This window comes from Elephas maximus, chromosome 4, assembly GCF_024166365.1.
Source record: "Elephas maximus indicus isolate mEleMax1 chromosome 4, mEleMax1 primary haplotype, whole genome shotgun sequence".
NCBI lineage: Eukaryota > Metazoa > Chordata > Mammalia > Proboscidea > Elephantidae > Elephas > Elephas maximus.
This window is the reverse complement of record NC_064822.1, coordinates 186,276,138-186,291,173: the sequence shown is the minus strand read 5'-3', so window position 1 is coordinate 186,291,173 and position 15,036 is coordinate 186,276,138. Positions and strand designations below refer to the sequence as shown.

The 15,036-nt window shown below is 53.0% G+C and overlaps 1 protein-coding gene across 2 annotated transcripts; it reads left to right on the top strand.

Moving 5' to 3' along the window:
* Window positions 1–2,167: 2,167 nt before the first annotated feature.
* NAGA (alpha-N-acetylgalactosaminidase) lies at window positions 2,168–11,457 on the top strand. 2 transcript variants are annotated; one of them, XM_049884535.1, is made up of 10 exons: window positions 2,168–2,239; window positions 2,813–2,895; window positions 3,649–3,784; window positions 4,244–4,415; window positions 4,868–5,045; window positions 5,389–5,483; window positions 6,043–6,204; window positions 8,905–9,102; window positions 10,186–10,329; window positions 10,824–11,457. In XM_049884535.1, exons 2-10 carry the CDS (start codon window positions 2,880–2,882, stop codon window positions 10,956–10,958), a joined length of 1,236 nt encoding a protein of 411 aa, XP_049740492.1. In that variant the 5' UTR covers window positions 2,168–2,239; window positions 2,813–2,879; the 3' UTR covers window positions 10,959–11,457. The 2 variants fall into 2 exon arrangements, with proteins under 2 accessions (XP_049740492.1, XP_049740493.1); XM_049884536.1 differs by lacking the exon at window positions 2,813–2,895 and having other exon boundaries at window positions 2,209–2,239.
* Window positions 11,458–15,036: the final 3,579 nt, after the last annotated feature.

Sequence of the window (15,036 nt, the reverse complement as noted above, 5' to 3'; positions counted from 1 at the left end):
TTAGCCACCAAAAACAAACACACTGTCCTCTGGTTGATTCTGACTTATAGTGACCCTAAAGGGCAGAGCTTCCAAGGAGTGCCTGGTGAATTCGATCTGCTGACCTTTTGATAAGCAGTTGTAGCTGTTAACCACTACTCCAGCAGGGCTCCTTTAATAGACAGTGAACCACAATACATGTGTTCAAAGATGATAGTTGTTGTTAGTTGCCATCCAGTAGGCTCCAGCTCATGGTGACCTTCACTATAACAGAACAAAACATCGTCAAGTCCTGTGCCGTCTCCATGATCTTTGATATGTGGTAAGAAGGTGGTTAAGTAGTGTGGAAAAAATAAAGCAAAGCAAGGCAGATTTGGGAATTGTGAGGGTGGGGAGGTTGCAACTTGCAACAGAATGGTTACGATAGGCCTCACTGAGAACACGACCTTCAGATTTGACAAATACTTGAAGGAGATGAGGGAACCAGCCATGCTGATCTATCTGGAGGAAGAGCCTTCTAGTTGGAGGGAACAGCTTGTGCAAAGGCCCTGAGGCAGACGTATTGTATACCACTTGTATTTGACAAACTGCAAGGAGGCCAGTGTGGCTGGGAGGTGGTGAGGAGGGGTCAAGTTGTAGGGACAAGGTCAGAATGTGTGGGGTGGCCTTTTGTAAGGCTGTGAGGACTTTCACTTTTACCCCAGAGTAAGATGAACAGCTGTTGCAGCGTTTTTGAGCAAGGAGTGATCTGAGCTGTTACTTTTTAAAGGCTCACCCTGGCTGCTGTGAAAAGAATAAATGTAGGTAGGAGCAAGAGACCAGAGAGGAGGCCGTGGTCAAAATCCAGGTGAGATGTGGGAGCTGGGCTGAGGGTGGGAACAGGGAGAGTCATGCTCCCAGTAGCCGGGTTCAAGATCCATTTCAATGTAGAGAGCACAGGATTTACTGAGGGATGGATGCAGGGACGGATCACCCCGTAAGCAAGGCACTCATGGGCTTGGTTGTGTTTACTTACTATTCTGTAGTGCACAATTGCACCTGTTTTTCACCCCATCAAAGATGTGATGAAACTTATGTGAAACTGTACACTACAGATTAGTAATAAACACAAGTAATGGGGTGAAATTGTGGACTACAGATTAGTAAGTAAACACAAGTGAGCCCGTGCCAACCGTGCTTGCTGGTTAATCCGCCCCTGGATGGATGTACTGGTTGTGGGAAAGAGGAGGGAGGACGACTGCAAGGTTTCCCCTGAGCACCTGGAAGGACAGTTGCCATTAACTGAGACACAGAAGGTAGCAGGTGCTAACAGACAAAAACCCAGTTCATTGGTTTAGTAGCTTTTTATGTTTGAGATTGTCACTGGCCATCCAAGTGAAGATAAAAACCAAGTGAAGATACTCAGTATAAAGTGTTGGGCGGAAGTAGTTTCTCAATAAATATTTGATGAATGAAGGACAGAAGGAATACGCAGAGCCCCGGGGCCGGCAGTCCCTGGGCAGGTAACACGTGGCCCTGTGTCAGGTGCAGGAGGAGAGCCTCCTGGCTTCTCCGGGAACTCTGTCCTCCACCCGGGCTGCCTTTCCCCACCTCCGGGTGGTGATTATTATCATCTACTAGCATTTTTGAAAGGAGCCCTGGTGGTGCAGTAGTTAAAGAGCTTGGCTGCTAACCGAAAGCTCCGTGGCAGAAAGATGTGTCAGTCTGCTTCTGAAAAAAAATTACAGCCTGGGAAGCTTATGGGGCAGTTTTACCCTGTTCTGTAGAGTCGCTGTGAGTCAGAATCTTCCCAGCCCGAGGAATTTTAGTATTTTTGTGCGGTTTACTGTGGACCCTGTTCCTGGGCATTCTCTCATTTCTTCCTAACAAAAATCCTCTGTAGTCATTCCACAGATAGTTATTGAGCACCTACTGTGTGCTGGGCACCATCCCCGCCCTCATGAACCTTGCCGAGGTAACCTGGGCATGCGGGCCACTACGTCCCAACCCCGCTCTGCTCGTGCCCGCCTCGGGAACGCGCAGGGCTGGAGCTCAAAGGGGCGGGGCTTTCGGAGCTTCAGAGGGGCGGGGCATTAGGAGAATGGGGCTCTTAGGGGGCGGGGCATGACGTTGCTAGGGGCATTCTGATAGGTTGCGCCGGGAAGGTTTGCTGGCGTAAGGCCCCGCCCCCCGCGGAAAGGGCTTGGCGAATCAGGTGACTGAGCCAGTAGTCGCTGGAGGCGGAGGCAGAAGGGGCTGTGGGTCTGAGCCGGTGCGAAGGGTTAGTGCGGAGGGCTGGGGGCTCGGGGGCCTCTGGGCCTGCCGTTCTCGGGGGCTGGGGACGGGAACCCAGGCCCGGGGTCGGGGAGCCCGGAGCCTAGCCCCGGCCCCACACCTCGGTCCCTGCTGGGCGTCCTTGGGCCGACCATACCCCTCTCTGACCCCGCCCAGGGGCTCCCCAACAGCGCAGAGAGGGTAAAGTCTAACGTCTAAAGACACCTCGTTTAGTGTTTCTGGAGGGAGAACTCAGACTCCGGGAAGTGCTGGCCTGGGCTGGCGGGGGGCAGTGAGGACGGCTTAGGGGCCGAGCGTGGGGCAAAGGCGGCAGTGCTAGCCAGCCTGTAGTGAGCCCAGTGCCTTCCTAAGGTCTCTCGGCTTCCGGAGGCCAGCATGGAATCCTGGTGGTGCAGTGCTTAGGAGCTTGGCTGCTAACCAAGAGGCCAGCAGTTCAAATCCACCAGCTGCTCCTTGGGAACCCTGTGGGGCAGTTCTACTTTGTCCTGTGGGGTCACTGTGAGTCGAAATCAACTGGATGGCAAGGGGTGTGTTTTTGTTGTTTTTTGGTTTTTTAAAGGCAGACATATAAAGCTGGTGAAGGCAGAGTAGATCTGGTCAGGTCCTGAATTGCTGAGTCCGGAGCAATGCTGGAGAAGACAGGTACCCACACAGGTGGTGTGGCTGGGAGGGTAGGTGACCAGTTGGAGGTGGGGGCTACCTGGAGCAACTTTTAGTCTTTTAGTGTCTAGGCCTCTTTTATGTGGGGAGACTTGTTCCTCTCCCTTATAATTGGAAGAGGGTCAGTTCCTCTCCAAAGAGACCTCTTCCCTTCTCACTTCTCCTCCAGAGACCTCTTCACTTCTCTCTGCTCCTTCCAAAGTGCTGAGGCCCCATCTTATGTGATACTGACCCTGTTGTAAAGTCAGTATAATAACACTGTTTTACAGGAAAGGAAACTGAGGCCCCAGGGGATAGGGCTGGGCCAGGTGAGCTGGCTGGGTGTAGGTCCAACCTAGCTGACTTGTCAAGCCCTTTTGAGGTCTTTTGGAGAGCTGTGATGGAAAGGAAGGCGCCCTGGCGTCTGGCCACAAAGTACTGACGAGTCCTTTGTGTGCGAGTGGCAGCGGGTCAGGGGAAGACATGACCTCAGGTGTTAGTCTTTGCTAACCAGCACTTCAGTGGCAAGAGCCTGCGGGGAGCCAGGGTGCAGACACATTGCCTTGCACCAGACGCCTCCGCCTTCCCGCCCTGCAGGAGCCAGCAGCCCAGAGGAGCCATTTCCGCCTCAAGCCCAAGAATCTGGCTCCCCTAATGTGCAGGCAGCCAGCTTCGGCAGGGTGGGTGAGAGCCAGGGCTGAGCATGGGAGCCCCTCAAAGTCACACTCTCCCCCTCCCCCCACATGTGGCTGGCAGTGCCCTTGATGGCCCTAGTGACCCACGTGCTGGCGCTGGAGAATGGGCTCCTGCAGACGCCACCCATGGGCTGGCTGGCCTGGGAACGCTTCCGCTGCAACATCGACTGTGAAGAGGACCCGAAGAACTGCATCAGGTGAGACCACACCCAGCGTGATGAGCCCCACATCGTGGGGACAGGGAGTGGATGGTCAGCTAGAAGAAAAGGCAAGGCCAGAGCTGCCCACCCCAGAGAGACCGCAGTCAGGGGGACTTCTGGAAGGTCTGACACCCAGCCCCGTGACCTGCCTGGGGCCTCTGAGGGGACAGTCAGGCCTGTGGGGCAGAATTCCTGAGTGGATCTAGTCCCTGTGATAATCACTAGGGGATAACTGTTAAGGCCAGACTGGCTGTGGGGCCTGGGGCCAGACCACCCCTTTCGCCCCACCCTGCCTGTAGCTCATTACACAGTCATTCACCCAAGTTCCTGGCTCAGCCCTCACCTGGCTGCAGGGACTCCTCAGAGCAGCCAGTCTACCTCTGAGAAGCTCTGAGGAAGGGACCGGGGAGGCCAGGCTGGGCACTGAGCTCCCCCATCTCCTCTGCCCCTTGACAGCGAGCGGCTCTTCGTGGAGATGGCTGACCGGCTAGCACAGGACGGGTGGCGGGACCTGGGCTACACATACCTCAACATCGATGACTGCTGGATTGGCGGACGAGACGACAGTGGCAATCTGGTGCCCGATCCCAAGCGCTTCCCCAGTGGCATCGCCTACCTGGCCGACTATGTGAGCCCTAGGCCTGGGGACCAGACCACTCCTCTCGCTCCACCCTGCTTAGGGCTCACATACACAATCCCTTCCTGAGGAGCCACAGGCTGTGGTGGGGTAATGGACAGATGAATGCCTAGTTTGGACCCACTGTGGTGGGTGAGAACCAGGAAGAGCATCGAATCCAGCCTGGGATTCCAGGGGGGACTTCCTGGAGAAGGTAGTTCTTGAGCTGATCCCAGAGAGGTGGCATTTGAGGAAGAGGGGGCGGCAGAAGCAAAGGCCTAGAGGCAAGAAACCACCTCTGGGAGAGGCGTGTGTTTGGGCGGGGAGGGGGTGCGTTGGCGGAGCTCAGGCCAGCAAGCTGGGACCCTCTCCTTTGGGCAGTGGGGAGCCATTGGAGGTTTAATGGGCCTGACCAGATGTGCTCTGAGGAGGCTCCCTGAGGGTCTGTTTCTGACCCTCCACAGGCTCACTCCCTGGGCCTGAAGCTGGGCATCTATGCAGACATGGGCAACTTCACCTGCATGGGTTACCCAGGCACCACACTGGACAGGGTGGTCCAGGATGCACAAACCTTCGCCAAGTGGAAGGTGGACATGCTGAAGCTGGACGGTTGTTACTCCACCCCTCTGGAGCGGGCCTACGGTGGGTCCCAAAGCTGGCTGGGGGTGACCAGGTATACAGGGAGAGGTGAACTGCGAGGCCCGTGTGCCCACATGGCTGAGCTTGGTCCATCTCTGTGGTCTCTGGAGGGTAGTATTTCCCAACTCCCCTCAACCTGGGGCTTGGGGGGTCTTGGCTCCCAGGCTCCCTGAAGATGGGATGGCTCCATGGCCCACCCAGGAAATATGAGGGCTCTGGGTATAGGGGGAGGAACCTCTCTTTGGGCCTCTCTTACCTTGCACTTGGTTGGAGGTTTGGGCTGAGCACCCCCCAGGCTGCCTCTTGTGCCTCCCCTGTCCTGAAACCTGGGATTTGGGCTTCCCAGGGTACCCCAAGATGTCTGCTGCCCTGAATGCCACAGGTCGCCCCATTGCCTTCTCCTGCAGCTGGCCAGCTTATGAGGGGGGCCTTCCCCCCAAGGTAAGCCATTCTGTGTGCCCACCTGGCAGTGTTCCCCATACCCAGAGATCCTCACCTCCTCTGCCCCAAAGGAGGACCACCACCAATCCAGGGCCCTAGAAAAGAAGTCCTTGTCAGGTGGGCCAGAGGGGCTGATATCCAAGACAGGGGAACCGCATGTGCCCACGCACAGCCCCCAGCAAGTAGTCAGAACCATGGTGTACTGAGTGGGCTAGGAGGGCCAGGAGGCTGTGAGGCCAGGCAGGGCCAGGATCCAGAGGGCCTTGTGGGCACCTTGCCAAGGGCCCCTCAGCACTAGAAAGGGGAGGATCAGACTTATAGACCTCGGGGAGGGCAAAGGCTGGCAGATGGTGGGTATGTGCATGGTGGGTTGACCCCAGGTGGCATAAGAGGGCAGGGCAGGCAGGCTTTTGGCACCAGCACCCAGAAGGGAGGCCCAGGAAGCCCCAGAGAAGGGCACAGCCTCTCAGACCCTTCCCCATCCTGAACAGGCTTCTGGGGCCTGTCTCTCCCCGAGCCACGGTGCTGGGGGCTAGACTCCGCCTTCCCCGACTTGCAGGTGAACTACACCCTGCTGGCTAACGTCTGCAACCTCTGGCGCAACTACGACGACATCCAGGACTCCTGGAAGAGCGTGTTGTCCATCCTGCACTGGTTTGTGGAAAACCAGGATATACTGCAGCCGGTGGCCGGCCCTGGGCACTGGAACGACCCAGACATGGTACCAGCGGGGAGGGGCGTGCCATGGGCCCACCACCCATCATGGACCTGCCCCCACTGCCCTGTATTCCCTTCCTTTCTGGATGCCCGTTGTCAAGTTCTAGGTCAGCGTTTCCGAAGTGTGTCCCTGAACCAGTTGCATCCGAGTCACCGGGGGAACCGGTTTCCAGGGCCCACCCCCTCCTTTGGATTAGAATGTTCAGGAGGGACCTGGGAATGCCCATTGTTAACAGTCTTCCCAGGCGAGTCTGATGTTCCCTGGAGCTTGGGAATGTGGTCTGATGTTCCCTGGAGCTTGGGAATGTGGTCTGATGTTCCCTGGAGCTTGAGAACGTGGTCTGTAGTGACTCTTGGAGGGGTTGTTATTCCTTTGTGGGTCAAGATCATGAATATTCCACACTCTGGACATTCTCAGGGCCAGAACTGCCCACTGCCTCATCAGCCCAGTTAACGCTGGCTCGTCTTTCAACGGCCTGTGCCCCGTCACCTTCTGCGAAGCCCTCCCAGCTCTGCCCCCCTCCACAGGCAGGACTTAGAGCTTTATCGCCATCTCTTCACTTAGTCAGCAAGCACTGACTACCAATGGTGATTAGAATAGTTGCCTGTACGGCCAGGTGGAGGGGCCGCCTGGAGAAACAGCTAGGCCTGCTTTGGAGCTCTAGCTCCAGCTCTGCCGTTGATTTTGGGCAAGCTACTTCATTTTTTTCTGTGCCTTAGTTTTGTCAGTTGGAAGATGGGAATAGTAACAGAGGATACTTTATACAGGGTTGTTTTTTTTTTTTAATTTTTATTGTGCTTTAGGTGAAAGTTTACAAATCAAGTCAGCCCCTCATACAAAAACCTACATACACCTTGCTATATACAGCACACTCCTTCCCTCCACTCTCTCTTTTCGTGTCCATTCAGCCAGCTTCTGACCCCCTCTACCCTCTCATCTCCCCTCCAGACAGGAGATGCACACATAGTCTTATGTGTCTACTTGATCCAAGAAGCTCATTCTTCACCAGTATCATTTTCTATCCCATAGTCCAGTCCAATCCCTGTCTGAAGAGTTGGCTTTGGGAATGGCTCCTGTCTTGGGCTAACAGAAGGTCTGGGGACCATGACTTCTGGGGTCCTTCCAGTCTTAGACCATTAAGTCTGGTATTTTATGTGAATTTGGGGTCTTCATCCTACTGCTCTCCTGCTGCCTCAGGGGTTCTCTGTTGTGTTCCCTGTCAGGGCAGTCATTGGTTGTAGCCAGGCACCATCTAGTTCTTCTGGTCTCAGGCTGATATAGTCTCTGGTTTACGTGGCCCTTTGTGTCTCTTGGGCTCATAATCACCTTGCGTCTTTGGTGTTCTTCATTCTCCTTTGCCCCAGGTGGATTGAGACCCATTGATGCATCTTAGATGGCCACTTGCTAGCATTTAAGACCCCAGATGCCACTCTCCGAAGTGGGATGCAGAATGTTTTCTTAATAGATTTTATGATAGTTGACTTAGTTGTCTCCTGAAACCATGGTCCCCAAACCCCCGCCCCTGCTACACTGGCCTTCAAAGCGTTCAGTTTATTCAGGTAACTTCCTTGCTTTTAGTTTAGTCCAGTTGTGCTGACCTCTCCTGTGTTGTGTGTTGTCTTTCCCTTCACCTAAAATAATTCTTATCTACTATGTAATTAGTGAAAACCCCTCTCCCTCCCTCCCCCCTCTCGTAACCATCAAAGAATATTTTCTTCTCTGTTTAACTAGTTCTCGAGTTCTTATAATAGTGGTCTTACACAATATTTGTCCTTTTGCAACTGACTAATTTCACTCAGCATAATGCCTTCCAGATTCTGCCATGTTATGAAATGTTTCATAGATTCATCTTTGTTCTTTATTGATGTGTAGTATTCCATTGTGTGAATATACCATTATTTATCCATCCATCCGTTGATGGGCACCTTGGTTGCTTCCATCTTTTTGCTGTTATACGGGGTTGCTTTGAGGGTTGAATGAGATAACCCTTTAAAATGCCTGGCACAGTGTTTGGCATGTTTGAAGCGCTTTGTTAAATTGTTAGGAAAAAGCACGTAATGAGCCCCTGGGTGGCGAAAATGGTTTGGCACTTGACTACCAGCTGAAAGGTTGGCGATTTGAACCCATCCAGAGGTGCCTTGAAAGACACACAGGCCTGGCGATCTGCTTCTTAAAGGCACAGCCTTGAAAACTGTATGTTTTTCACACACGGGGTTACCATGAGTTGGAGTCAATTCAGCAGCAGCTGACAACAACAAAGCCCTTCGCAGTGTTGCATTAGCGGTGATTTTGTGTCACCTGTGGACCGGTCCCTCCTTGGCCCAGACAGCTGTGGCTAGGGCAGGTGGGTGGTAGTGGCGTGAGAAGGGACTCTCTAGGCCTGGAGTGGACTTCTCCACTTGCACCGCGTCTCAGTTTATAAATGCTTTAGGCCGCAGGATCCCACTGGATCACCTGAACACCATGTGGCACCCCAGAGCATATTATCATGCCCATTTTCTGGGTTAAAAAACACAGGCTCACGTGGAAAGCGATTCAGCTTTCCCAGGCTCACACTGTTGCAAGTGGTGTTCACTAGTCCGGGCCCCCACCCTGGCTGTCCTCCCCCACCCTGTCTTCTGTTGCGTGGGCCTCTGGTTGAGGCCAGCCCTGTGCTGGCCTCCCTGCAGAGGACAGAGCTGACTGCCCCTCTCTGACCAACAGCTGCTTGTTGGGAACTTTGGCCTCAGCTTTGAGGAAGCGCAGTCCCAGATGGCCTTGTGGACAGTGCTGGCGGCCCCCCTGTTCATGTCCACAGACCTGCGGACCATCTCCCCCAAGGACGTGGACATTCTGCAGAATCCTCTCATGATCAAAATCCACCAGGACCCCTTAGGCATTCAGGGACGCAGGATTCTCAAGGTACTGGGGTGTGGGGGAGGGAAGGGGAGGGCTGAGGAACTGGGCTTGGGTGGCCTGAGGTTGCATGGGGGGTGGGGCTCTGAAGCCTGCCCAGCCCTCCCCAGGGCCACCCCTCCTATTACATGTGGTGGGCGCTTTGCCCCGAGCTGCTCCGACGACCACCTCGTTCCATGTGCCCGAGCGAGAGCTGGGAAGGGAGGCGGCCACCACACAAGTGCCCATGGGGACCTCTGGCCCCTTGCTGTGATGTCACACAGAAGTAGGGCTTCCGTCCAGGTTTCAAGGAGTTGTTTTTGCCAAGGACTAGTACTGTTAGTACTACTACTATTAGTATTACTGTTACTACTACTAGCGGTGACTGTTGACTGAGTGCCTACCGTGTGCCGTGCATCCTAGATACGTGTCCTCAGCAAGGGTGGATATTCCCTCCCATCTTACTAATGAGAAAACACATGTAGTGAGTCACAGGTAACTCTCGCCCGAGGCCACACAGCTGACAGCCGTACAGCAGTGTCTCCTCCAAGCCTGGGCTCTTTGCACAAATCTCTGCCTCTGTGACAAGAAATGCCCAGACTGTAGAACTCTAGAAGGCCCCTGTAGAGCTGGTGGTGCCGTCAGAGGAGCTGGTGGTAGAGCTGGGCCTGGGGACCTTCTGGACAATGGAGTACACCCTCCTGCACCCCTTGAGGCACAGTGCACGGTGCCCACTGGATGACCTCCACCCAGCACCACGGCCGCCTCAGGGCCAACGCTCATGTGGTACTCTCCTAACTTCACCGTTTCTGTGTCTGTCCCTCTCGTTTACCCTACGAGCTCTTTGAGGCAGGACCTTATGTGGCATTTGTCTCTGTCGTAGCAGGGGGCCCAGCACAGTAGGTAGGTACGAATGAGCATCTGCTGTGTCAGGGAAGGCAGGAAGGCAGGCTTGGAGAAGTTGGGGTACTGGAGGACTGTGGTGTGCCCCATAAGTCTCTGTGACATGGAGCGTGGGCTGGAGGGACCCAGAGCTCCAGGGAGGCCTGGGGGGGACTTCAGGATCTACCTGAGCAGGGACCCCAGTCAGCAGTCATCTTCTGCATGCAGGAAAAATCCTACATTGATGTGTTCATGAGGCCACTGTCCAATGGGGCCAGCGCCCTGGTCTTCTTCAGCCGCAGGACGGATATGCCTTACCGCTACCGCTCCTCCCTTGCCAAGTTGAACTTCACCGGCTCCAACGTGTATGAGGTGAGGGCCACCGTCTCCTGAGGCCCCCGCCCATCCCTGGGCTTCGGTTTCCCTGGATGGGTGCTGGGTGCTGAGGGCCATCCTTGCTCACACGTGGCCTTCTCTGAGCTGGGGGCCTTGGCCGTCCTCTGGAGGCTGGCCGTAGGCGGGCTCTAGCTGGTGCTCTGCAGCGCTGTCTCCAAGCTGCACAAGCCGACCTGCCATGTATAAACATGAGCCCTGTTAGCCTCTGAGGCCATGCTCATCCTTTGTCGGGTACCCCTTGCTGGCATGCCCCTCAGGGTCCTCTTTGTGGGCTGGGCCTCTCTCACTGCCTCTGCTTGGGCCTCTTTGGCATTGCTGGTGGAGGAGTGATGGGAAATGCCAGGCTCCCACTTCTCTAGGCATAATGGGAGGCCCAGCACAGACAGGCCACAGTCCAGGTTTCACCATCCTCTGAAGGGGTCTCTATGCAGCCATGCTGACGGCACTGGTGATGTCCCTCCCCATTGCAGGCCCAGAATGTCTACACGGGTGAAATCATCAGTGGCCTCCGCAACGAAACCAACTTCACGGTGGTCATCAACCCTTCAGGGGTGGTGATGTGGTACCTGTATCCCACCAAGAGCCTTGGGATGCCCCAGCAGTGAGGAGCTGGCTATGTGACAGAGGCTGTGGTGGCACCACTGGGCCCCGGCTGTGGAGCCTCAGCTTGGCGAGGGCCAGTGGGCAGGGCTTCCTGCTCCCAGCCCTGCCTGGGTCCTGACCCCATCATGCTCAAATTGTAATCTCAGAGCCAGGTTCCATGCCTTCCCCAAGTGTGAACACATTTGGGAACTTGTCTCAGGGCAACTTCCCGTAGCCTTCTGGCCTTTACCTTGTCTGGACGGCCCCACAGACATTGCTGAACAATTCGGCCAGCCTCTTGAGCCCCTGCAGACAGGTTTACTCCCAACGGAAGCCCAGCCTCTGACCCTGTCTTTGTTGACTTTGAAATCAGGACTTGGAACATTTCTAGTGGAAATCTGACCTCTGTCAGGGGTCTCCCTGATCTGCGTGAAGGCCTTGCCAACTGGTACTGCATGGAAGTAAAGGTCAAAAAGAGACATGGGTGCCCTCAAGCCATCAATAAAGCTGTTCTTGAGTCCAGTTGTTGTAAGGTGGACCTGGGGCCTGGCCGTCTCCAGGTATGGATTCTGGGTGGTACTGTTCCGGGTGCCGGTTTAAAGGCTGCCTCACATGGGAGATGTGTGGCATCTTCTGGCCCCTCATTTTCCCAGTGCAGATGGTTCTTTCTAGAAATGCCAGCCTCATGTCAGGGAGCCATTCTGCCTCTGCCTGGCATGGTGGTGGTGTGGCAGGGTAGCAGTCTTCCCAGGCCCCTCTTTGTCCTACATGCCCCTCTCCAGTTCAGATGCCACCCCTGCCTCCGCCAGCCACACTGTGAAAGGGCCTGATCTCCTAAGAACTTCGTGTTATTGTCTTAGGCACCTTTCAGCTCATCTATCCCTTTTTGAGGAGTCCCTGGGTGGTACAAACAGCTAAGCACTTAACTACTAGCTGATAGGCTGGTGGTTCAGACCCACCCAGAGACAGCTCAGAAGACAGCCCCAGCAATCCACTGAAAAGGTCATAGCCTTGAAAATCCTATGGAGCACAGTTCTACTCTGCACATGGGGTCACCATGAGTCGGCAACTAACAACAACCCCTTTCTGACAGGGCTTTGTTCAGACAGGTAGTGCTCTGGGGCTGGGGGCTCGGCTCTGCCTTTCTCCCACAGGGACCCCTACAGCCTGTCCTCTGCCCAGCCTTGCCCCCTGGCCACAGCACCTTGACCTGCTTTCTTCTCTCATGGCTGCACCATTAGCCCTTCTCTCCCTTAGCTTCTCCTCTCCCAGAGGAGACTCAAATCCCCCAGCTGTTTCCAAAGACAAGTCCAGGGGCTCTCTGTGCCTTAAGTATGTTTCTTGTTCCCCCTAGGGAAAGGGGTAGCAGTCTAAGTAAAGAAAATGACAGGTCGTTGGCTCCCTCCCTCTGGCTTTCATTTCCAATTTCTGCTCTAGCTTTCCCCTAGTGACACGCTCCCATTTGGAAAGCTAGGTCCTCCTTGAGCCTTGAGTGTGGGAGCACCTAGTGCCCCAGGCCTTGGACTCTCCCACCCTGTGGGATCTCTTGTGGGCTGGTCTCCCTCACTCCCTCCACTGGAGTTTTGAGATCCTCGTATTTAGAGTAGGGTGTAAAGAACTTACAAGCACACATACCCCATCATTTTATAGTGTCGTTTCAGATGCTGCCTTTCCCTAGCTGATGTCTTGGGCTATTGATTCCCTCAGGAGGGCAGAAGGCTACCTCATCCCAGTCCTTGTCCCTGGAGGCCTGTCAGCTGGTGCACAAGTCCAGCTTTGGGCCTTGGTCACAGTGCTGTTCAAGTCAAATGCAATGGTCTCAGGTAGAAACACCTTTTACCAGCCTTAGGAAAGAAGTCTGTCTCACAACCCTGGGTTGTCATGGAATATAGGAATTGAGTGTATGGACTCTGGAATTAGGGCCAAGATTGAGTCTAGACTCAATACCTTGCCTTCCAGGCCCAGAGATGGTTATGTCATCATTGTTGTATAACTCATCCTTTTGTCCTGGGAGTGCCTGATTGATTCCACCTCTTCATCCTTCATTCTCCCAACACTCAGCTCACCTATCTTCCAGGACATTGCTTCACTCCCTTCTACCTAAGGCCGTCGATTTCTTTGCTGACCTGCTACTTTAGCAATCATGATGTCTTTCTCCAGGGACTAATCCCTCCTGGTAACATGTGCAAAGTACATGAGACTTAGTCTCTCCATCCTTGCTTCTAAAGAGCATTCTGGTTCTACTTCTTCCAAGACAGATTTGTTTGTTCTTTTGGCAGTCCATGGATGATCGATATTCTTTTGTCAACACCACAATTCAAAGGCGTCAGTTCTTCTTCATTCTTCCTTATTCATTGTCCAGTTTTCGCATGCATATGAGGCGATTGAAAACACCATGGCTTGGGTCAGGCGCACCTTAGTCCTCAAGGTGATATCTTTGCTTTTTAATACTTTAAAGAGATCTCTTCCAGTCGATTTGTCTGATGCAATGCATCTTCTGATTTCTTGACTTCTGCTTCTGCGGGTGTTGACTGTGGATCCAAGTAAAATGAAATCCTTCACAACCTCAATCTTTTCTCCATTTACCATGACGTTGCTTATTGGTCCAGTTGGGAGAATCTCTGTTTTCTTTATGTTGAAGTGTAATCCAGACTGAAGGCTGCAGTCTTTGATCTTCATCAGTAAGTGCTTCAAGTCCTCTTCACTTTCACCAAGCTAGGATGTGTCATCTGCATAAGACAGGTTGTTAATGAGTCTTCCTCCAATCCTGATGCCCCATTGTCCTTCATATAGTCCAGGTTTTGGTTATTTGCTCAGCATACAGATTGAATAGGTATGGTGAAAGGATACAACCCTGACGCACACCTTTCCTGACTTTAAACCAATCAGTATCCCCTTGTTCTGTTCGAACAACTGCCTCTTGATCCATGTACAGGTTCTTCATGAGCACAATTAAGCGTTCTGGAATTCCCATTCTTCACAATGGTATCCATAATTTGTTGATTCACATAGTCCAATGTCTGCATGTAGTCAATAAAACACAGGTAAACATCTTTCTGGTATTGTCTGTTTTCAGCCAGAATCCATCTGACATCAGCAATGTTATCTCTGGTTCCACGTCCCCTTCTAAATCCAACTTGAATTTCTGGCAGTTCCCTGTCAATATACTGCTGCAGCCACTTTTGAATGATCTGTAGCAAAATTTTGCTTGCGTGTGACATTAACAATATTGTTCGATAATTTCCACATTCGGTTGCATCACCTTTCTTGGGAATAGGTGTAAATATGGCTCTCTTCTAGTCAGTTGGCCAGGTAGCAGTCTTCCAAATTTCTTGGCATAGATGACTGAGCACTTCCAGCACTGCATCCGTTTGTTGAAACATCTCAATTGGTATGCCATCAATTTCTGGAGCCTTGTCTTTCGCCAATGCCTTCAGTGAAGCTTGGACTTCTTCCTTCAGTACCATCAGTTCCTGATCATATGTGACCTCCTGAAATGGCTGAAGGTCAACCAATTCTTTTTGGTATAGTGACTCTGTGTATTCCTTCCATCATCTTTTGATGTTTCCTGTGTTGTTTAATATTTTCTCTGTAGAATCCTTCAGTATTGCAACTCCAGGCTTGAATTTTTTCTTCAGTTCTTTCAGTTTGAGAAATGCTGAGTGCGTTCTTCCCCTACGTGTCTGTCAGTTTGTCGTACCATGGAGGCTTGTGTGTTGTTGTGATGCTGGAAGCTATGCCACCAGTATTCAAATACCAGCAGGGTCACCCATGGCAGACAGGTTTCAGCTGAGCTTCCAGATTAAGACAGACTAGGAAGAAGTACCTGGTGGTCTACTTCTGGAAAGAATTAGCCAGTGAAAACGTTATGACTAGCAGCAGAATATTGTCTGATATAGTGCTGGAAGATGAGCCCCTCAGGTTGGAAGGCACTCAAAATATGATTGGGGAAGAGCTGCGTCCTCAAAGTAGAGTTGGCCTTCATGACGTGGATGGAGTCAGGCTTTTGGGACCTTCATTTGCTGATGTGGCATGACTCAAAATGAGAGGAAACAGCTACAAACATCTATTAATAATCGGAATCTGAAATGTAAAAAGTAT